Source organism: Vanessa cardui, chromosome 16 (genome assembly GCF_905220365.1).
Source record: "Vanessa cardui chromosome 16, ilVanCard2.1, whole genome shotgun sequence".
Classification (NCBI taxonomy): Eukaryota; Metazoa; Arthropoda; class Insecta; order Lepidoptera; family Nymphalidae; genus Vanessa; species Vanessa cardui.
In genome coordinates this window covers 5,563,826-5,589,060 of record NC_061138.1, presented here as the reverse complement: position 1 = coordinate 5,589,060, position 25,235 = coordinate 5,563,826, and the positions used below count along the sequence as shown (strand labels likewise).

General features: G+C 36.2%; 1 protein-coding gene across 4 annotated transcripts in view; it reads left to right on the top strand.

Moving 5' to 3' along the window:
* The window catches only part of LOC124536043 (protein-L-histidine N-pros-methyltransferase), a 51,111-nt gene extending 28,985 nt beyond the window's left edge, over window positions 1-22,126 (top strand). For all 4 annotated transcript variants that reach the window (XM_047112451.1, XM_047112449.1, XM_047112450.1 and 1 more), the window contains 3 exons: window positions 18,778-18,993; window positions 19,584-19,759; window positions 20,761-22,126. In XM_047112451.1, the coding sequence (XP_046968407.1) occupies window positions 18,778-18,993; window positions 19,584-19,759; window positions 20,761-20,972 (604 nt within the window). In that variant the 3' untranslated portion in view covers window positions 20,973-22,126. The remainder of the gene's footprint in view (window positions 1-18,777; window positions 18,994-19,583; window positions 19,760-20,760) is intronic.
* The last annotated feature ends 3,109 nt before the right edge of the window (window positions 22,127-25,235 follow it).

Sequence of the window (25,235 nt, the reverse complement as noted above, 5' to 3'; positions counted from 1 at the left end):
TTTGGGTTATTTCATTACTATGCAAATACATAATTAAAAATAGCCTTCAATCCTTAATTAAATTTGTATGAATTATAAATTACTATAATTATTAACCTTGATTATACCAACCTAACATTATAATTACAGTCGATTAAACATGAACATTTATTCAAAGTTACGGTGTATGAAACGAAAAGATCGTGATGCTAACTCAAAAGAATTAACTAATGAAATATTTGAACGCGATAAAATTTGAGTCCGGACATTCACAACATAAGAACGCTAAAACTTTTAACGGCGGTCCGAACATTTCTTAATTAGAGTGTTTTTATTGAACAGCAAATTCGGTTAACTTTAACAAAGGGCTCCCTCAAATAAAAATAAAGCTGTGATTCGTGACGAATCGAGAAGGTGTTTCGCCTGATCCCTCGTAACCCTTTTTTTGACCGTTCCGACTAATCTAGTGATGGCCTCTCCAGTTTTTAATTAAAGATAATGTAACATAGCACACGATATAGCTACTGCTTCGTCCAGGGTTGTCATTCACCAAACAACATTGTTTGATCATTTATTGTTAATTTTTTTAGTCAAGTAAATTTATAGCATATAGTTTTCACAGCTGGACTAAGGTCGCATTTCTTTTTGAATCGTAGACACAAAGGTTTAATAGCGATGCTTTCCTTGCGAAGCATGAGATAAATTTTTGTTGACAAGGACATGAAAATTCGGTGGTTCTTACCGGGTTTGATTCTACAATCGGCATAGTATTTAAGTGTTCGAACCACTGTCATCATATTATGGCCGTCTTGTCATCATATTATGTTAAAGCTAATTTAATGACATCATACTTCCGTTGCTTCAACATAAACATCGAAAGCAAATGTATCATTATTTGTTTATTGAATATATTAATATATATCATAACGTACCAATAGAAATCTTGTTTCGTGAATGAAACATCAAAACCGGAAACGTATTGAATATTAAATAGTATTTAAAAAATAATTGAGGCAACCCTGTGCGTCTTTTAACATCAGTGGTAATTAGTAAGAAGCTCATTCGAACTCTGAATAGAAGCAACAAAGTCGGTAGCACCACGCCACCTCGAATATTAAATAATCAGTTGAGATTACAATACACTATCCTCGTGAGCTGAATTCAATTTTACGAACATAATATTTTTTATCGTTAATATTTCGACTTGAAACGTTTTATAGAAATAGGAAAGTAATTGCCACCTAAATCAAAATGTATCTTTATGAGAGCAATTAAGATAAATATAATCCAATTAAACGTAATAAATTTGAAATTAGCTTTAAGATTTTTAGTGATATCTCAATCTGACATCTCTAACACACTAAGAGCGGGACACGTGTAGGCGCCGATACGCCGAGATTCGATCTTTGATTGTCGTTCGTTCGTTGCCCAAAAAAAGTTACATTAAGATCTTCGTAATAGTCGACTTGATTACCATCTATGTTGAGTGGATGACGATTATTTCCGAGTCGGCTTCTTGATCTGAGAGAAATAAAATGCGTACGCGCACGCGTCGCCACCGGGTTACGCTGTCGTTAAGAAATTACCGAGCGCGCTGTCGACGTCGCCGATTTTATCGATGGAATTTATCGTCGATACTTAAGCCACTCGCGCACGGCCCTATGCTCTTCACGCAACGTGATTAGAAAAAAACGAATCGATGCATTGATTATATTATATAAAGTGCTATCGATAAGTAGATTACATTGCTAGATGTTTTATACACATGATAAATCAAATATAAGCCCTGGATTATTATGTAAAGCAAAAAGGTTTATCATAAGAAGGTTTGTACTCGACTATAAAAAAACTTATATTATTTAACGTTAACTTCGAATTAATAATTATCCTTAAATAATATGGAACGTTAACATAATTAATCAATAACAATATTGTTTACATTAAACAAAACCAAACATAATTTACGAAGCCATTAACAATATATTAAAATTTCACGATTCACATCCCAAACAAATCCTTATTACTTCCAGCTCGTTTGACATGGAATCGCAAGCACAACAATGACATATCAGAATGTCTCTCTGAATAGAATGCTTAGTTGCAAAATGGTGCGAGTGATTTCACCAGTTTCATTTGTCTAGAATGGTCAGTGGTGTGCGGGGCGCGGGGCGGGGAGTGCGGGGCCAGGCAGCACGGTAGTAACGAGTGTATAATTATTATCAGCGCGGCGCCGGTAGCCGAAAGGCCGACTCATCGTAATTTGATGGCGTCGACCGCCCCGCCCGCCCCACAAAAAACTAATTAACAAAGATGGACTCGATCGCCGACTGCTCTCACTGCAGCGCTGCGCGATGCTCACTCCGGCGCGACGCAGCCGAGATAAATTAAAAACAAACATTATATTTTATGCAGATTGTTGTTTTGTTTGCCTCAAGCGCTAGAGTGTAATTAGTTTGTAAGGTCACGAATTATGTCGCAAATAAAATCACCTACATAATCTACTTCCAAGAATGTATTCCAGTACATGAGTACATCTAATTTTAATTCTTTCGCGAACATATAGTAATGTCAGTCAAGTTGCAATCTATAAAACAAGCGTTCGTCCGTCTGTCGAGTCGTCGGCACAAGTCAGTGACGGATAGACCGTTTGATGGATCACAGCCAAGCACGGTGAATGTACCCAAGTAAACAGTGCGAAGGCAATGGTTTTACAAGATGTATGTTGCATCGAAGTTTGCAAAGAAACAACCTGTATGAATCTTATAAAATGCAACAGAGTTGCTGTATTTGTTTCTATTAAAATAATTAATGTCCCACTCCTTATTAACTACATTTTGTCTCAAGTGCAAACAAACCATCTCAAAAAAAGCAATTTTTTTTATACATAATAAATAATAGTGAAAAGATTGAAATTTGTGCAATTCCTCGTTGCATTATTAATTTGCTTATTGTAACATTTTTCGTCCTCTAATTGATTCGTAGTTGTACCCATTTATGAACTAATCAAATATTTACGGAGTCGTTTAAAACAATGTAAAAACCTGTGAATAATGACTTTTCGCCGGTCAGGACACGGTTACCGAACGAGAACAGTTCGCGAAACCCGATGACTGCCTGCGATGCGTCAACAAGCCGGAGTTAATCCTTTTCATACGTATTTAAAGCTCGCGCCTCCTGCCTTAATATCGCTATTGTTCACAAAACTTGAATGTTTTTTTTATTTGTTTCTTAACCTTTAACTTGAAAGGCCGTCAATACTATTATTTTTTTTAGATCGTTAATTAAAACCTTTTTTACAGCGGTTTATTCTTTTGAATACAAAAATATTTTGATGGCGAATTTTACCCGGAATGGGGGAACAAAACAAATGAGACTGAAATTAATTAGCTATTTTGATATTTGAAATATAACGGCGTCGGATCGGATGCTTCATTAACGCAGAGACACGGCGACACAAAGAAATGTCGCGTCAAAACCATTTTCTGAGAAGCGTAGCGCTACCGGAGCCAAAAGGGCATTAATAAATACAAAAGGGTTATAAAAACTGTGACAGAATTAAGAACGGACGCGTTAAAAAGGGAGGTGTGCGAGGCACGGCGACGCGAACAAGTGAAACATAATGCGCGAAACAAAGCAGTCGGAGCGAATGCTTTAAATCATTTTTAATTATGTTATGGCGCGGCCGCTGCGGTGCTGCGCGGCTAGGGTTACACGCGGGCGAGCTGCTCTCGCCGCGCCGGCCTGTGACTCACGAGACATGCGCGCCGTCAGCCCGTCACTCGACCACCAACATGTCCTCCCACCGGCAACGTCGCATCCACTCTACGCTATTTACATGCTCATCCATTGTGATACCTACCGTTATAGGGGACGAGATTTCCATCTCTTTAATACATTTTCCATCATGGTGCCTGTGAAAAATAGTTCATACGCGACATTAAACTTGTTGATTTGATTATGGAATACAAAACGTGATCGATTTCAGTAAGATTTAGCGATAAGCCTTCAAAAGTAACTACTTTTTGATTTCTCATTTGGAGAAAATTAAAGTTACAAATCAACAGTTAGTTCACGAATACGAACTTAATTTTTTTTTTATATATTTCCCATTTACTTTTAAATGATCCGTTTTATACGACATTTTTCTTGAAGAAAGAGAGTAAATTCCAGTACGTAACGAAAATGCCAAAGTTTACAAACAAAAACAACTACCGCGATAGAAGTTACTGTTGATATAATTGAATGTTTCTAAAGCCGAATGATGCTGTGTAGCATAAAGCAGGTATTATTTAAGAGTACGTAATGCTGTCGGGTAGCGGATAGTCATTGTTGTAGTGTTATTTCACGCCGGCTTAGCGGACGCTCATCCAAGTACTTTGACGAGTTATAGTATAAGTTTCTTGTTTGCCAGTAATCACTTGGAATGGTCTGACGGTTATCGCATTTAACTGTTAGACTGTTGTTACGTGTTGGGTTTATAATTATTTCTTTATTTAGTTGCCAAATAACATTACTGTTAAAAATAACCGTTATTTGAGGACCTGTGTCAATTTTAAATAACAGCCCTGTATTTATTCGTTAATTATTCCTCTTTAATAAAGCTTGGATCTATAGCTATCTTGCCTCTGGTGTAGAGGTGGTGCTGATGTTAATGTAAACGAAAGGAATTATAAACCTAACTTAACCACGCAAAACTCAGTGGTGCTTGTCCGTGTTGGAACTCGCGAACTTCGTTTGTGGTTAGGATCGACTGTTACTTGCACCGTTCTCTTTGAGCTTTTTCTTACAATATGCTTTCGAACTTTGTGTTTTGGTATGGTACCTATATTTGCTTATTATGATGTACTAAGTATTTAAAACTCGAAATTATTGGTAGTCTAGTAATCTTTCAGCTATCTTGTATTTTTCTACATGTTAGATGACTAATGAAAGTAACTATTTATCCAGGAAACTCAAATTTTATTTTAAACAATGCCTTACTTATCGTAACAAAACGAAGACAACTATAGCGCGATTTAAAATCCTACTAATGCCATCTACATATAGGTATGAATGTAACTAAACTCTATAACTAAAACTGTTCCGTTTGAATAAAAAATGCTCAAAATAGCTTCAAATCAGAAGCCGTTATAATAAATCGTAATCGGTTTTATAGTCGGTCCTGCATACGACTGATGGCACGACGTGTCGCAATAAACGCATTGCGCTCGCGCCGGGCCTCCAACGATCCATGAAGTTTACGACGACGCTGCCTTCGCGCTACCAATCGTTAATTATTTCTGCTTTTAATTGCTCATAACCGAATCGATATCGATTGATTTCTTTGTTTCAATATTTGTACGAATAAAATCTATTAATTTATTTACTATTTCTATTAATAAAAGTTGTAGGTACCTAAATTAAAGATTTTGTAGATGATTTGTAATTTCTTGACTGTGCCTTCGAATATACTTACTTGAATACTTAATAGTTTTTACATTAAAATCGCGACTACTCAAAAATTGTAAGTATTTAAAAATCGCTATTTATTTTTATGTACAGTCAGGGTAAGAAAAGGTTCCTCACCTTAAGATCTATTTTCGTGACCTCAGTATGAACTGATAATCTGCTTTACCGATCGAGAATATGTGACACTTAAGACAAATTTGACAATTCAGTAGAAGATATCATATCTAATTTAAATTTATAATGACTAATTACGCTTTAAAAAAGGTTTCATGTTGATATAAAACTAGATGTCGTCCAAAAATGTTACACTATTTTGAACCAAGTTATCATACTATGTAAGTTTAATTTTATATAAAGTTGTCAGTTTAGTGATATAGTTTCCAAAGGTACTTAAGAGTTTACGACTTGATAAAGGAATGAATTTGAAAACTGACGAAGGTTTTCTTACTCTGAATGTACCTAATGAATTAGGTAATATTATGTTAACGAAAACAATGAACATGACTCAATGATTGTTTTCAAAATAAAATATCAACAATAACCCTATTGAATTGCAGTGGATTCTTTTTCGCGAACACTAAATTATCCCGACGCTTTCAATCGAGTATTTGAAACGGCACATCGATTTAGAACTCTAAAACAGTCAGGTTTTGTGAATAATGCGTTAATTTTATTTCTGAAAGTACCTACTAAACGTAGGATAACGCTTACAGTTACTAAACCTAAATATTTTTAACATTATATATTGCTATATATACTATATTGTAATTAGTAAAAAGACTCGTAATATTAATAAATTATAAGGTGTAGCTTGTTTATGGAATGTCAGTGGGCAAATAGTATGAGCTCGTTAGCTAATTTGCCACAGACGATATCAGACGACGCCAGATTGCAGTCGGGCAGCGGCTTGCACTCGGAATGCATGACCGATCGTTGCGGAGGCGCAGGAAAAAGCGCTCGGTCGGCGGTGAATGAAGCGATTAGCGCTGAATGGTAGACCGGCACGCGGAACCAAGCGCGCGTCACGACGCGCGACGCTCTGCCACGGCGAGCTTTGTCTCAGCGCGCTTGACCCGTGCCCCGGGCAAAAACCTCACTAAAAACTAATAACGAATCGTAAAAACCCACCGAACCACTTTTAATTGGATAAAAAATGGGATCGAACACGTTTTTATCGATAAAAATAACGTTGACAAATTCTTTTTAAAGAATTTCTTTTGCTGTTCGCTAGCTGATTTTATGATGGAAGTCTCGGCACTGGTGCCATTTTTAAACTATGTAATTATAAATTGTATTTTGGCTTTTTGTAGTTAATTATTTTGCTAGTAAATATTGAAAATAAATTTGCACTCAATTTGCACGCTTTTTTACAAAGCTTTATACAACGTTTGCAATTTGCCAAGTCCAAAGCCCAAATAATATTAAGATGTTAATTGATTTTATAAATATAAAGTCGATACCGCATACCTATATAAGAGATGTAACTATACCTATGTAACTATTCCAATTGAAATAATATTAAATTTTACTAAGATTATATTTTTTCCTGACTAATATTTCAAATATTATTATAACTTTGACTAATCAAAAAGCTATATTGAAAATACATTACATTTTTGTGTTGCTAATTATACTAAAAACCTGCGCACACGCAGCACCTCGTTTACCTTATTAAGGGAAGCCGCACGCCCGGCGCGTCACTCAACGTCAGTCCGCTCTGCGCGGGCGCATAAACACCTCCTTAGCTCCCCGTTTTAGGGTCTCGCGGAATTGTTTCCATAAACGTGTTTGGTTTATTCATGCACGAAACGACGAGCAAGGCTTTCTGCTCCTATACCGTTATACGATGCATAATCAATCAAATATTTATTGTTTCGCTGACTTCATAATGACAAAATTTTATAAAAAGGGCCAAACTAAGGTTGACGTCTGATTGTTTTATGCGCTCTTCGTGGTCATAATGTAAAATTTTAGATATACGACGTAGAAATGTAATGTTGAATTTTTCAATAAGATACAATAACACCACATTAATAATGAATATACTTATCTAATCATTTATTTCAAATGTCTGCTAAGCGAGCCTTGGATATGTTATTTAACTGACATTCCTAAATGAAAAACGATCTCTACTTTAATAAAAGTATAAATAAAATGATTATGTCTCCAAGTCAATTATTATTTTGATCAATATTGAAATTGACGTTTTCTTTTATATGGTGATTTAGGGGAAGGTTGCGATCATTGGACCGGCTCTTTCATTGGACCACCTAATTTTTTCAAAAACTATGTGTGTTATGACCAGTTCAATACGATGCTAGGCAACAGTACCGCACCCGTTGTCCATCCGCCAAAACTCAGTGCGCTTGCGAAACGTGGCACCTAGTAATGCGTACACCCATGTCAGTGGCGACCGTGATATAAAAACCGAGCCATCAACAAACTGATGTAAATAGCACTGTATTTATTAATGTTTGATGATTGTAATACATCAGGATAGCAAATTTATCTGCTTTTATAGAGATGATGAAGTTTTTTACCTTATTTTACATATTTTTAAATACACGCTTTCGTTCTGTTGATATACCTAGTTGCCATCAATGGACCACTACGGTGACGCCATTATTGGACCGGTCCAATCAAAGAAACTTAGCGAATTAATTATTTTCACTTAGTAGAATTATAAGAAATGTTTTTGTCTGTTTAAATTTTCCGTATGAAAATTTGTGTGAAATTAAATATAAATGATTTTTTTTTCTTTATGAAAGTCTCTACTCGAAATTATTGTAATTGATCGTTGATCTCGTGAATGGTTCATAAACAGTTAGTTATAATATTAGTTTACATGAAAAAAAAACGCTATTATAAAAACTTATGAATATAAAAGTAATTCTTATTGTGTGTTTCATTTGAGTCACCTTCACTGGACCGTTAATACAAATGTTTCTAAGTCCAATGATGGCAACTTAGTGGTCCATTCAAGGTGACACTGGTCCAAAGAAAGCAACTCCTCATTGAAAAGTTATTTGAGTATATTTTTAAAATCTTTCAGCTTACATTGCCAATAATTTATATATGATTAGTTAACATAAATAACATTACATTACAACATTTGGATTCCGTTTGTCGATAATATTTTATGAAATATGATGTCATAAAGTTAAGTGGTCCAATCATAGCAACCTTCCCGATATGTAGGCAAAGGTAGGTATGTGTGAATTACGTACTATATCTAGATTTCAGTACTCCTTCTCTTTCCGAACATATGGCAGCAAGGTATGATTAGTAAGACATTTTTTTTGTATACCATTTGTTGTATACCAATTGTATATTATTTTTTTAATCTTTATATTTTTCTAATAATGTTTAATAAAGTAAATAAATGAATAATCAAAAAAATAAACAACAATTTACAAATTTTAAAAGCAAAAATATTGTTTTAGATGTGTGTGTATACTATATACGCAAACTCATACATTAAGACCAGAAAAACCTTCAAATGAGGTATATGATAAAAGAATTTCTGTTTCTCTAATGTTCAAATACCTGACATTATTGTTTGCAGCGTCGTTGGTCGTGTGTTGGCAAACAATAAAAACTTTACAGTCTGTCTGAGTGTATATGAAACCATAACGAAGACAATAGATATTGTTCCTATGTAAAATAGGCAAGGGAAGTCGACCAATAGGCGACGCTGAAACATTCACGTAGAGGAGTAATTAAAAATTCAAATTAGAGAGTCGTCCCCTCGACGCGCGGTTGGTGATTACATGGCGTTAATTACGCGCGACCAATTAAAATGCGGGGCGACAGAGCGGCACGAGAACCAGCCAATGGGAGTCGTCGACTGAAGCGAGGCGTGGTAATTAAGACGAAAGGGTTGATTTTCCGGGCGTTCTAACAGTGAGGGCGTTGATTAATCGCTCTCTTTTAGGTGCTTGTTTCTACACACCGTTCGCGTCTATGTAATTTACATCGCTTAGTTTTAACTTAATGAAAAGAATTTCCTAGCAAACTAAATTAATTTAAATTATACGTGTGTTTTCAGTCGCACCTGTAATGCCATGTACATAGGTAATACCCTCACATAATTATGATTTATCACAAATAGCTACACAAACAAATACGTAACTTCTGCTAACACATTTTACGCGATGAAAAATCGCCTATCCAAAACCGTTTTCAGACCCTTCAAAGAAACAATAAGGCAGGTTTATTTGCATGCAGCTATTCATTGGAACGTAAAACAGATGTAGGTAGAGGGAATTGAGTTTGAAATAGGGCAGCCACACATCCTACACGTGATACCGAAACCTAGTAAAGACCGACCAAACGAAGTATTTCCAAGACCTAACTAGGTAAGCTGTCCTGAAAGAAAAATTGTTTTTTTTTTTTTAATTTAGTGAACAAAATGCATCAAACAGCTACAAAGATGAATCCTTTAATATCCCGCTTTAAGCAAATACACTTATGCCAACCCTAGTTGAAGCGAGAATTTCGCGCCGCTCCGCGTTGTAAATAGCCTCCACGCACCTCACTACGCCTCTAAATGCGCCACTATTTGACTAAACGAGAGTTTTTATTCACCTTCCAGACACTCACGATTCAATTCGTGTTCTCCGAAACATTAAACGAATAGGTAAATAACTTATTAGATGTTAAACGAAATTGAAATGTTACAATAACGTATTGTATTGCTATTTGGAATTTGTGTAATTGTGGAATTAACGTCGAAATATCTATAGCTAATCTGCGATGTTTCTTGACTATATTGTATTAAAGGACTTATTTTTATTATACACAATGATTAGTCTGATCTCGGAGTAGTACTGCAACTGCTTGGACATAAAAGGCTAGTGCGGAATAGTCTCGTTGCTAACAAAAGTTGATGCACTTCGATTTCATTGCAAAAGAAACAACATCAGCCGAGTCTAACGTGTTATTAAGAGACCCGATGAAGTGTAAATGATCCGCGAGCCGAAGTCGACCCAGCCTCCCCCCGGCCCCCACCCCCATACTCGCCCGTCACCGCCAGAAGAAAAATGCTAACACGCCCCCGCGAAAACTATTAGTTATTTTGGCACCCCTGCATCCCGCGCCGACGATTATACCAGACCGTTTGTTTTTACCCTGTTACGTAAGAAATCGCTATGAACTTTACCTCAGACGTAATCATTACTTTTGACGTCATTGCTAAAATTTGTAGAATGCTACTGGCCGCTAAGGATATTACCATATCGTATTAAATTAAAGCGTTAAGCGTTCAATGTCTTTCAGATACTTTCTTAAATTAATATGATTATTATGCTTATTATTCATAATTTTAAGAAATCTAAATTACTTTATAGAAACAATAAAAGTACCGATTGTAACAAAAAAGGAACTTTACTGTTTAAGGAAATAATAAGAGAGTTATTCAGAATGTGTTGCTATCTATGACTATTCGAAAAAAAACTTTTACAGGCTTATAGAAGAACTTTTGAATCTTCATTTACAAACTATAATAAGTGAAGTTACCACCGGCTTGGAATGTAGATTCCACCGAGAAAAACCGGCAAGATACTCAGCAGTTACACTTTTTCAACAGTTAACGTGCGTTGAATATAAATTTATAACATGGTAAAAAATGAGTACGATTTGTAGTCGATTATAAAGAGCAAGTATACGAATGCTTAACCAAACATATATAAAACAATATTGTTTATAAGAAATCAACTAAAAATTTAACCTAACAATAAAATCTGACTTCAGAATAACGTTGATGAAATTCAAGGCATGATAAAGAATACGGCCCATAAAACTTTCATTGCTATTAACTTATTTATGAAGTTCGCTACATATTTAATACTTGCCTCAATCATAAACATGAGATACATACAAAGGAAATATTTGACGACAACATTTGTATTAAGAGACAATTACTTTTCACAAGTCCTCGTTGACTGACGTTGCACGAGCACAATGGAGATGTTTAAACCAATAATGTTGAATTATATTAAAACAACTCGTGTATTTTAACGTCTTCAAGACCTCAATGTGTAAAGTATGAATACCTGCAACCAGATTTAACCGTAACAGAGGGCCCCGGTAAAACGAATTGAAGTTTTTCTTAGATTAAAAGCCTCGCCAGAATACTTTGAAACTTTGCTTTATTTTACAACATTACCCCCGTGAATGAGAGGGAAATTGTCAAAGTTTCGTCTCCAAAAATATTTTACGAAAATATGGACCACCCAACTCAGCTGAGGTTATAACGCATTATATATTTGTCACTGTATACGTGTCGCTCGATCATCCACAGAGGACACGCGGTACAAACAGGCCCTCCCATCTGTCATCGGTGCTTCCGACACTGCTTTGTTAATTGACCTTTGTTCTCCCCACACAAAATTACATACTAAATAACATACTCGATATGAGCATTTTGAATCCGTCAAAAATGTTCATAGATAATTTACCATAAACTTCAATGTCTTATCTTTAATTAATATTTTATATTTTAGCAATAAATGTCTGTCAATGGTGATGTGTATCATGTTATAGTATTTATGTATGTTTTGTAAGTTGTGAGTATTTTTTGAGTAGGTAAAATTCGGATTGGACTTAGTACCGGTATCTGATCTTTTAGCACTGCACCGAATGTAATGTGATGGGGAATGGAACTAAAACACAAAGCAGTACAATACATAACGGTTACACAAAAGACCAACACGAGCACACGATGCTCGGACACAGTTTGTACGTACACGAGTAGACAAAGCACACAAACACGTGAGGTCATCTCCCCTCATTAGGTGGTTAGTTTTCCGGGCGTGTCCGCGGAGTCTGCGGACGTGCGGGGGTGTGGGGGTGCGAGGGGGGCAGGGTGAACTGCCGGGAAGTTACTTAATTAATCCCCGCGCGGCCGCCATTGGCCGGCGCTGGGCGGCAGATCTTCGCCCACGCGTTAATTGGGCGGCCTGCCGCGTGGATTAGGCCAGCGCCTTCGATTAATGAGCGCTCTTTAGCCTTCTATCTGTACATAGTTGCATAGAATAGCTTGCTAATATTCTACCTATTCTTTTAACGTGCCTACACAGTACGCTCAATTTTCGCAATATTTTAGAAGTCATCCTATCAATCATTTCAGTATTATAGTCCAGAATCCAGATTTGTAAATGTTTAAATAAGCTGCAATAGTAGTTACGCCTGTACCTACCATACATCCCGTTATATATATTTTAATATTAGTGCAAGTACTCAGGTAACCTTTTAGAGTATTAATAAATATTGTAGTAGGAGAAGAGTTGGCTGGAAACTAATATCGCTCTCTTCGCGTCAAGTGAACGTATAAAGCTCAGATTTAGCGAGAGCCGAGGGCTGAGCAGGCGTGAAACGCCCAGGTAAAGTGCCTACTTACAAGGCGATATACGAGGAAACGTAAATTATAATATTGTGTGTGTCGGAGCTAACCCTCTCGCGCCCGCGTCGCCTTACCGCCGGCCGTGTGTGCGCGCCGCGCGCCCACTGAAAGAAAAGCAATTTCCTCGGGCGGCACGGGGAGGCCGGGGGATCGAGGTCTCGCGCGAATATCATTTTGTTCATTTTTTCATTCGGGCGAGTTAATTCGGCTTCGCGGCGTAGTCGGCTATTGATTAGGGCGCGTCTTACGTTTTTAATTTGTTTGCGCGCGCAGCCACGATGCACCCGACGAGATGAGTTCCCGTCTCCCCGCGTCGCCCGCCGCCCTCCACCCCCGTCTAATGAAGCCTCCGCTAACTACGCGCACTGTAATAATCACGATCCTTTTCACAATCACGCTTTGACGTCAAATGTTTTCGCCTAGCCGGCTAACTAACAAAGCGCGCCTCCTTGAGGAAAAACATTACGTTTTCCATTTTGTAAACAAAATCAGGCAGCGAGTAAATATACGCCGTAATTGCAGGCGACATCTTATAAATAAGAAAAAGAAATATACGTAATAAACAATTATAGGATTGAAGCACTGTATAAATATACAGGGACCTACCTACGCTATGTTTTATAATGTTCAGTTAATACTTAACATGAATGGCATCGACCATAATTGGTCATGTATCCACATCTCAGGCCCCAGTACACCGCCACCCTCCTCCCAGCCCGTGAAACAGCACCGCCTGTATGTGACACATTAGTAAATGAGACGACATTCGTTACGCGAGCGAGCCCGACTGTTCTCTCATTGAAAGCCTTCTGAAGCAAATTGATCGTGAAACAGTCTGTCTAACTGCAAAATGTATATGACAATTAATATTATAATATTATGTCTAATTTTGTTTTCTCATAACATTTTAATTAATTATAGCATAAAGTCTAAACTAAATATTAATTATTTTAATTGCTAGGAGCAATATGTATTGAACATTCGTATGCTACATATTCAAAATTTTCTAGATTTATTGTTTTATTTATTAAGTCAAAATAATTCTTGTAATAATAATGACTGCGTTATATTCCGTCAATGGCTCGTAGCGCTGTCAGTGGCGCGGCGGTGTGAAAGCGACTCAATAAATCGAAACAGCGTCGCCTCCGCTCGGCCATTAAGTCTCGATAGCGGGTACTCTTCGGTCCTTACTTTGTTTTATTACTTTCATTTTATTATTTTAATTTGTGTGTGAGTGCGCTATTTGCGTGTGCGCAGTTTGTCGCGTGCCCCGCCCACCGCACGGCGGCCAATGGCGCTCGGCCCGCTAACGAGCTCGCCCGCGCCCGCGCGCGCACCCGCGCACGCTCCGCGTCTGCGCCTGCGCCTGCGCCTGCCCCAGCGCGCCCGCCGCGGACATCGCGACAATGCTCATTGTTTAAAACGATTCTCATTTTGTTTTAGTCAACTCCATCTCATCGGCGGGTACCGGGCACACCTCCCACCGAGCGATAATTTCAATGTCGCCACGTATATTGTGATATTGACTGAGATTTAACTTTGAAATGTTTTAGCCTCTCAGGCGCGTTTCGTCAGAGCTACTCAATAAGCAATAAACTATACGCCTCCGAGAAGTTATTTTAAAGTCTGACTGGGATGCGACTTTACGCCTTTTAAAGGTTATTGTGTTTCCGAAACGCAAAACTTATTGCTTGCTGTCATTTTCGAGAGAGCTTTCTCGCACTTGTTGTCATATAATGTAAAGAAAAACTGCAAAGAAATACAATATTATGAAGTAAATAACAAATATAGAAGAGGTACTGATCTTTATTTAAGAATTGTGTTTCTGCTAACGAAAAACATCCTCAGCACTTAGATCTGTAGGTACGTCTTCCAATGAAATTAAAAATCTAAGTAAAAAGAATACCTACTCAAGAAGTAAGTAGGAACCTGCAATTGTAAAATAGGTCGCTACACAAAGCACTAGTCGCCGGGTTTCTCGAGTAACTATCATAATTCATGATTCCCTTGTTACAAGGAGCGCTGGATACTTTATTCTGCAGGTTTCCATTTATTTTGTTCCTATTAAACTCGTTACTGGTAGCAACTGTTGGAAAAAATCTACAATTGAGGAAATTCAGATTTTTATATTATTATCTTAAGCAATATTTAATAATCTTATAAAAAATATGAATGATCATTATCAAACCCAAGAAACATATGAATGTAAAAATTGTAGAATACCTAATAGCCTGATACTATTTTAAGGTAATTATAGAGATACTTAATAAGCGTATGCAATACCGTGATACTTGAAACTGGCTTTTCAATAATTGAAGGAAGGTAGAATCCATTGAAGGAAAATGTAAACAAATCTAGGAATGAATTGTCTCAATAAAATATAAACGTCTCTTATAGTGTTTTTGTTTTAACGATACAAACTATAGCTACCTACGCTTAGTAGACACGACGAACACATTCTAAAAAATGTTTCGTATATATAAACTGTATAAATATTTGCAATGAAAAATAAACAACCCACGCTTATTTTTCCTATAATTTATTTAAAAGAAAAACCGTAACAGCGTGCGACAAATGACATCAACGTTTGCATCTCCCTTTAATCTTCGATCGTTGAAATGATATTAAAGAGGAAACTAAGCAATTGATAGTAGAAATGGGCGGTGAAATAGAAAAATATCGTCGGACGCATTCGTGGCGTGGTAAAATATTCAATCGGGGCAATTCGGGTCTGCGTATAAATTCGGCCCCACCATTATTTGTAGCGCGTCCTCGCGACCGAAAATCGGTTCGTACATTGATAGTCGTCATTTTTCTCGTCGCTATCGTTAATATTTTACGGGTGCGTGTCAACGGTTTATGGGCCCACTCTTAACACTAAAACGTTTTAGCCCTGCTCTCATTGTTTATAACATTTTACTATCCACTTTTTTATAGTTTATTGCGACTCGAGTGCCGTTCGGGGTTACGACACGTAACTGTTTGAGTGACAGTTCGATAATATGCCATCGAGTTTGATTTTTATTGCAGCCTTACAGTGTCTCAGATACTAATAACTACTCGAACTGACTTCGTCGTGCCGTGCATGAGAGTAGACAATCACTCTTATTACGTAGGTAGGTATATTATATATTCATCCTTTTAAATCATATGTATGTAAGTCCGTAACGTGACATTCTAGTTCGAGAAAAAAAATATAAAAATAATTTTTATTAAAAAAAAAATGTATTTTAAATTTTGATTAAAGCGAGCTTATTACTCCAAGGTACCTAAACATGTTTATAATACGTACCTGATAAGTAAGATAAACATGGAATGGGTTGGTACCTATCTGTAATTATCCATCCAAGTTGGCGAGCTGTGGAAAAGAATTGCTCTCCTTTGTATGTGAGGGGGTTGGGTGAGGGTGGCGGAGGGTAGGCTCACATGGGACGCGCTCTAATGAGGTGCCTGAAAGCGACAATGTCTTTGAGCAAAGCAAACGTGTAGGTATCTACATACGAGGGGCGGAGTTCCACCCATCTCAACTTACGTCGCCTCTTAGATACGACGGCTGTGTATATATTATGATGGCACACAGAACTCTGTGCCATCGTTAATTATATTACTTTTATAATTACACTATATCTAAATATTCTTGATTACATTAACTTATTGTAAAATATTTTCAAATAAAATGGTGAGACCATTTTTATGCCCGCACACGCTATTAAAAATTAATAATTAAATCTAATTAAATTATATAAATATAAAGATTAAGATTTAAGATATGAGTGTAAGAATCACCCAATAGGTTATTCTTTAATTTTATTTAGAAAATCTACCTATAATAAAAACATATAGAACATTGATATGATTGTATAATTTTAAAATATTTTTTATTTTTATTGCTGTACTTTTCATATTTTCTCTTTTGAGATAAATACTTGTATAAATATATGATAAATGTAATGACATAGCATACCCAAATATACAAATGTTTATAAAAATAGCACGCTGTCGCTATTAGTTTGAAATGCTACTAATTTACGTCGTCTTTCAGGAGATCAAATATTTTACCGCAGTAGAGATAACGAAGCGGGTACAAGAGTATAATGTTCGGGACAGGTGCACATTTTTCTTCAATTAATTTAAACGATATCTTAAAATGATTATGTAAAATATAATGGAGTGAATATAAGTAATGTCTGCAATAAGGAGATCTGAGAGCTAATGCTCGCATGCACTACGCTGTGGCGGGGAGGCGCCGGGCAGCGCGATGGGCCGCGGCCGGTGCAGCGCCGGGCGAGGGCCGAGCGCCTTCCGGCTTCGGGGCCGTTTTAATTTCCCGCGCGAGGCGGAGGCGGGCGGCGCGTTAAGTTTAAACACCCGGAGATGAGTCGCGCACGTACTAATATCATGCACGGCCCGGGCCGTCGCCATAGCGACGCACACTCAAATGACGTGTGTGGCGCGCGCCGGGTGTGAGGACGGGGGTAATATGATTTGAACGGCCCCGGGCGCGACACCCCGCCCGCTTGTTTGCTCTCCGATGCAATCGCGATACGAGCCCGCCGCCCCCTCACACCGCACACACATCTCTCACCTCCGTCTTCGATAACCGCATCGGATTCCTTGTTGCAAGCCACCGCATTCTATTGAAATAGATACTCGATACCGCCTAGCCGCCTAGCCACCTACTGCTCTACTCGCTTTACCTACGCGTCACCCTTTCTCACAATTTTCGACTTTACTCAGAGGATCATCATTTTGCACTTTCTATAACCTACTACAATTTTATTTATTAATCTGCTGTTGGAAAATTTTCCTAAATTTAATAAAAATCATTTTAAATCGTTAAGTTAGAGCCCAGACTATCCAGACATCATAGAACCTGGTCACCGACCCCGACAGTCAGCCCCTAATCATGCGAAGAATCCTTTTTTTATAACAGAACACTTTTCCAGCCGTCGTCTAAGTATAGTAAATTTCGATAATGGACAGCTAAATATTGCTCCTTGATTCAGACCCAACTTGATATGTAACGGTGCGATAGGTACTTCCTGCATCACGTATCACACTTCATCGGCAAGTCAATTCAGATTTTTGAAGTAGGTACTCGGAGGACTCATTATCATTTTATTATTGAATAGACACATACTTTTCAGAATATGGTGTATATTATCATATTCCATTATTCATATTAGAATATGTTTCTAGGTTAGGAAATAAAAGATTTTACAAACATTTGTAAAAAGTTAAAGTTGAAAAGTCGAAGTAATGGTCAGCAGGACTTAGTTTTGTTCCGATCGCGCCGGAGTAATTGCTGCGCCGCCGCCAGGGGCCGCGGGTAATGCCGCGCGTGATATATGGTACAGCGTCTAATAACAGAGCTCGGACCTCGTGCCGATTATCCCTTTTCTCGACGAAGACGATTGGTATCGATCGTTGCGACGCTCGCTCTCAGCTAATGAGTGCAGGATTTACTAGTTATTATCCACTTTCGCCGCTGGCCCGAGGCGCGATGAAGACGTCGCGGGAGAGGCGCGGGGGGCGAGGGCCGCGGGCGAACAATTTGCCGCGCTCGATCGCTGGACGCCAAACACCGTTGCCCGTAGCGCGCCTTGTGTTTTATCCTCGGTAATTGCAAGCCCAACGCGAATCGCCGTCGAACGACCACCACACGACCACGGTGGAGGGTAATTGCGCTATTGTTCTAAACATCCTCGGCACCCGGACAACTAAATCGTTTTTCATCGGAATTACAAGTAGCATCCGTTTACTTGTTATTTCTATAATAATTAGCGTATAAAAAATAGAGTTTATAACAACTTATGTAAGAATGAAATTTAATAATAGGTAATTTAATTCTACTCTATTAAAGTTATCACAATCCATCGTCAATGTGTATTCAATTCGTGGAAGAGTTAATTGAATGTAATCGTTATATTGATATTATATTGTTGAAGATGGTTGGGTCGTGGTTCGATGTTCGTGCTCTCCGCGGCGCAAGCCCGGTCACTGCTGGGAGCAGCCAAACGCGGTCTGGACAGCACGGGCGCGCTCGTCGACGTCGGGGCCGGGGACGGCGAAGTGAGCCGTCGGTTTGCCCACCTCTACACCAACAAATACGCTACTGAGATATCGAGCTGCATGCGGAAAGCACTCAGCAGCAAGGGATACACGTAAGGCACTTATGATTGAAACAGGTTATATTTTTTATAGTATTTAAGTTACACCATATGAATTCGCCAATGCCAATGTTTATTCAGCTATTTATAAAATTCCTTTTTGTCATAGATTGCATTACCACACTATAACATATATGTAATGTAATTTTAACTAGTTACAAGCTAAATATTTTTCAAATTGTTTACATAGTAATATATTCTTACATAAATTAGTAGGGCAACACTTTGGAAACAGCAAATAAGAAGTAATGTTACTTTGATCCAATGGCAATAGAAGTAAAGCTTAACAAAACTTAGATATCAATTATTATTCCATTGGATTTACTAATAGCTCGAAAGTATAATATCTGGAAAGTCCGATAACAACATTGCAGGCACTCAAAACGCCAGTTTTTATTGATTCATAATACCAAATTTCGCCTTATAGTAAATGATTTCCAATACAAGATCAAAGGTGTTTATTTATTTTTATTTCAGCCATTGGACGATTACAAAATAGTATAAGTATCTACATATAGCGAAATATTTAATGAATAAAATACAAATGTTACTAAAAGAAATAAAATCAAAATTGTTCCCTTAAGGCTGCTAGATACGGAGGAGTGGTGGCGCGAACAGCGCTTTGACTGCGTTTGCATGTTGAACTTGTTGGACCGCTGCAGCAAGCCCAGGAGCATGCTGCGTCAGGCCAAGGCCGCCATCGGACCCGACGGCGTCCTCCTGCTCGCTCTCGTGCTGCCGTACAAGCCCTACGTCGAAGGTAGTTAAATAAATAAATATGAGACAACATCACATACATTACTCTGATCCCAATGTAAGTAGCTGAAGCACTTGTGTTATGGAAATCAGAAGTAAAGACAGTACCACAAACACCCAGACCCAAGACAACATAGAAAACTAATGGTAATTTACATCGACTCGGCCGGGAATCGAACCCGGGACCTCAGAGTGGCGTACCCATGAAAACCGGTGTACACACCACTCGACCGCGAAGTTAAAGCAAACTGCAAGTGTAGACACCGATGATGGAAATATCAACGTTATTATTTCGACATTAAATTAGTTTGGTGAATCTTTTATGAAAATCCATAAGAGATTTTTATCGAAATATATTTGTACTTATCGCAAATTGAAAACAATTACTTTAGTCTAACCTTTTTTATATGGTGAAGCTAGTCGCCTACCCGAAGGACTATCGGAAGGCCATCGGATAACACTGTAGCGAAATTCTTTTACTTTTACACTGAGGACTAAACACCGCTTTCAATGTTTCTAAAATAAAAATTATCGTTCTTCAATTAAACCTTATATCCTTAATGTTCCTCCTTAAGCGATGACTTTTAAAAAGCACTTTAATGATTGACTTATATTCATAAGCCTAGGAACAGATTTCCATTTTTTAAATATTGAAAAACGTCTATCCCTAATTTCAACCTCTTGGGTAATTATTTTCAAAAACACATGATATATATTAACTCTATGATCTCTCTTAAATTCATTAATCTAATGTTAAATATCAATTTCCATATTTCTAACATTAGATATTACGAATCTTTATCCCCCCTTTGAATCCTTTAGAAGACTAATTTTCTCTTACTTAATGTTCAGTTACGCCTCGTAAATATTTTCTGTACAAAATTCTATCCTCTTACACCCACTGCCTTAAGCTGTGCTATTGTAGGTCAGTCAGTTTACAATTATGAAAAATAAATGTCAACAATGTTTTTATTTTTTGTTTTTATTAATTTTGTTCAATTACAGTAACATCCGACCACAAGCCGGAGGAACGTTTGCCAATACAAGGAGTGAGCTTTGAAGAGCAAGCGGCTTCCTTCATGCAGTTCATGAGGGACGAGATCGGCTTCGAGGCGGTGGCGTGGTCCCGGGCTCCATACCTATGCGAAGGAGACTTCGCACAAGCCTACTACTGGCTCGACGATTCCATATATGTGTTCAGCCCTATTCGGGAATGAACGGAAAACTAAATCTTCGGATTCGTTTTACGTCTGAATTTCCACGTTCAAATAATATTCAAATAAAATACGTAAACTATTATTATTAATAACCATAAGTCGCAATTTTAAGTCAAACATTTCAAACATTCATTATACAAATATAAAGATCAAGTGAAATATTTTAATCTACACAGTGTATGAAATGTCATGAACCAATATAATCGAAGCTATAAGCGAAATATACTTAATTTGTACTTAGTAGCATCAAAATCAAAATAATCTATAAATCTATTTGTTATTTATTATTTTATGATCAATTAAATTACTTTTGTTCAGGATTCTTTTAACATAAAGGCGATTTTAAAACCCGCCATCGTTTTATAATTATCTTTTAACCTTGTAAAAGTAATCGAAAACTCTATGGACGATAAATACATTCCATTTGTTAGGAATCTTACATTATACACATTTATATCTATATAATGATAAGTACGTTGATAAATTAATTAATAATTGTTAATATAAGCGCAAGATTTCCTACCTCATTAATAGGACCGACGGCTGACGGGAACGAGGATATGAAATTTTATAATTTATACAATACGGTGATATTTAACGAATTTTCCAACGATGACGTCATGACGGCATGTTCGCCGAAGCATCGAATGAATCGTGTCCGTTCACTTCACTTTATAACGAAGGGAAACATTGGCTGTATTTTTTTTAAATTTACATGAAGTAGCTTTTGTAAATTATTAATCTACATGATTACATATAAAGTCTAGATTATTGTCTATTGCTCCTATCGATAGTGGAAAGCAGTAATTACTTTAAACGCTTCTTAGGGTCGTAACCATTCCTCTTTCTTGATATTGGTATATTAAATAAATCTTTTTGAAATTCTAGAACTTTCCTCTTGAAACTATTTATTATCTGTTTTAAAATATTTTTATCTAGCGTAGAGTTATATTTGTTTAAGTCTTAAAATTTAAACACTTACCATCTAAAACTGGGAGTGGTTTATTGTATTTCGATGTTTTTGTAGTTTAAGATAATATTTTGAATTAGTAATTTCATTTTTCTTGATATATTTAAAAGTGTTTGTCAATTTGTCATTTTATCGATGTTATATTTAATAAACTTTTACGTGTATTTGTAATAAAATTCTTGAATATATATTTGGTTTAATTATAATTACCCCAAATCACAATAAATAATCGCACAACTACAATTTGCTGACGAGATATTAGAACATAATTACAAAAAATATATTTTGTAATACGAAATTTCTTTAAGATTTTCTCACATGGTAGATATTTTATAGCGATACTAGTATCATGAGAGCGCTTTGAATTTGTTTAAAATAACGATGGCACTAGTAATACTATATCATGTTTGCATCTGACAATGATTAACAGAATCTTTTTGAAAACGACTCAGACCACTAAAGACATTTTAAAATGTTTTATCTTGTTTTTACGATTATAAAGTGCTGTAACTCAAAAAGCTTTAGCGTCTTCTACTGGACTAAATCGATTCCTATCGATTCCTATTGATTCCTATTGATTTTAACTTCCATAGATATGAAACATGACACCTAATGCTCGCCAGTTCTCTAGGCACTTGTTTACTCGAGGAACTATTCTCAGATTCAATTTCTACCTTGATAAAATTAAAAAGCAAGTTATTATTTGATGATTTAGGGGAAATACAATTTTACATCTTCCATTCACTTAACTGTAACAGCCACCGGTGCCGTGCGCTTGGTCAATAGTGGAACAAATAAGCGAATAAAAAATACCAAATTTTTGCATCAATTTATTTAGTCTAATGCTTTTCGATCAATTCATTATAATATTTTTACAGATAAACAATATCGGCAAATAGTTCATTACATGGCAAGGCCAATCTTACACCATCTAAAACGGTTACAATACAAATAAGTTTGTTTAAATACCAAGAAAAATATACATTTAATTACGAAATAAACTACAAAGCCACGAAAAGTTTATATTATCACAGGGTCCAGTTGCCAGATTACAAAATGCAAAATCACTTTTCCCTAAACAAAATACAAGAAACGGTATAAAACTTAAAAAAACAACAAAGGTCAATAATAGTCCATTTCAATAGAACGTACAAATAATACAAAAAAGTTTCTGAAATCGGGTATTACAGTAAGTAGAAGATTAACGAAAATATATAGAAAAATTAATGAAAAATGAAACAAAAAATGGGACACTAATGCTACATAAAACAAAAAATATATAAATAAATGGTTCCAAAATGTATCCTTTTTTGCATAATTTTCTTTCCGTTATTTATACATTGTGCATGTTCTATTCGAATGGATTATATAATAATGATATTATTAATTGTTGAAGCAAACGTATATTATAAAAAAATAATAATAAACTTTACCAGGAGGTACACGGCTCAGTCGCACACTTAATATACGTATTATGTAATAGAAGACAGATTAATGCACTATTATTTATTCGAGATTATTTCATTACGGACTTATTTTAATTACGTCGTACAAATGTCACTACAGAAACGCAAACACTAGATATTAATTGATTATATTGAACATTGTTTATGCTTCAATGGAAATGCAGCTTTCGTACAAGTGGGTCGATTGTGATGAAAAGAAAAATGAAATGATTCCGGTGTGATGCTGAATTGAGATCAAAACGTTGAAATTCCTCCTCAAACAGTGGCTCCTTTGACGCATGATATGTTTACTGTTCAAAATTTATTTATAATAAATTACTAATCGAGATTGTTTAATTTTGCCAATAAGACCAAAATTTTAAGAATATGATATCAATTTTTGACTAGAAAACTTAATTCTAATACAGAGAGAGATTCATCCGGTCGTTATAATACTTCGAGGAAATGAACTTAATACTAGACGTATTGTACAAGTTTCAGAAGAAAATGTTTAGCCTCGTTTCATATTTGGATGAGGCAGCCACGAATCAATACCTAAGCGTTATTATAACTGCCTTAGTATTAAATTATTTAATATACATAAACTTGTAATATTTATACAGAGCTGTTCTTATTGTAAATAGATTTAATGTGATGATTTCGAGAGTTCAGATAAAGAGGTTATATACACATGACTATAACCGGTAGCCCTTACACGAGTACAACCTCATACGTCTATACAATAAATGTCAACGGCTATCGAAGATTCGTGCCTAAGTTTATATTATTGATATTTTTTTTTAATATTGTATTTTTGGTTTCGAGTATTTTAAGCGTGAGCTTTAATTAATATTTAAATTTGGATTTTTCACAAGATTTCTTTTTATTCGATGGTATGGTAATTTGTCATATAAAATCGATTCAAGGTCAAATCAATCGTATATAATTAGGATAAATTACATAAAAATCTATTTTTTTTTTTCGATATCTGGCCGAAAGCAAATACATAAAATATTTGTTTTCGGCCAGATATCCAATCTAATAATAAGTATTTTAACGTTAATATTTTTGTCAATAATATAAACTTCGGTTACGAACCTTCGAATGTCGCAAGTGTGTGTACGCTTTATAATTTAGAACTAAAGTACTAAGATATAAAATTTAATGTAGGCTTTGCCTAATTATTGCACTAACGAACTTTAAGTGATGCCTATGAAAAAAAAAATATGTATAAACATGTTTTTAAGTATATGAAATCAAATATAAAAAAGTAAACATTTAAAGCTATACAATAAACATAGTCCATGAATATATTTAGAGTAACCATTTTGTCATTTCTTTTTAAACAAAAAATATATATAATAAAAAAAAAAACATTTCGAAGAATACATGAAAAAAAAAAACAGAAATACCGAGTCGAGTAACCAAGTACAAACAATATTGTAAAAATACGTCTATTTTTTATAAACTAATGAAAACTTCAACTCTGGACACCCACCGGTGCCGCACAAAGTCCTCGATACGACCTCGCCTACATATCATACAGACTATACCTACACTCAGTAGCTATCTATAGCTTAATGTGAAAAACTTGCAGTCTTCGAAACGATACTATCCTCTCTATCACTTTACATGACAAGACATGGCTGTTTATACCAAAAACATTTCATTATATTTGCTTAATCCTAAATCAAATGGTCAAAGCCAATAACACCTTCGTAAAAAACTGGGCAAGTTTTATCATACAAATGAAGTCATATTAATTTAGATATTAGCCAACAACCCACATCAGCGCACACACGCAACACGTACACAAGATCAACGCACACACACACACACTATGTGTGT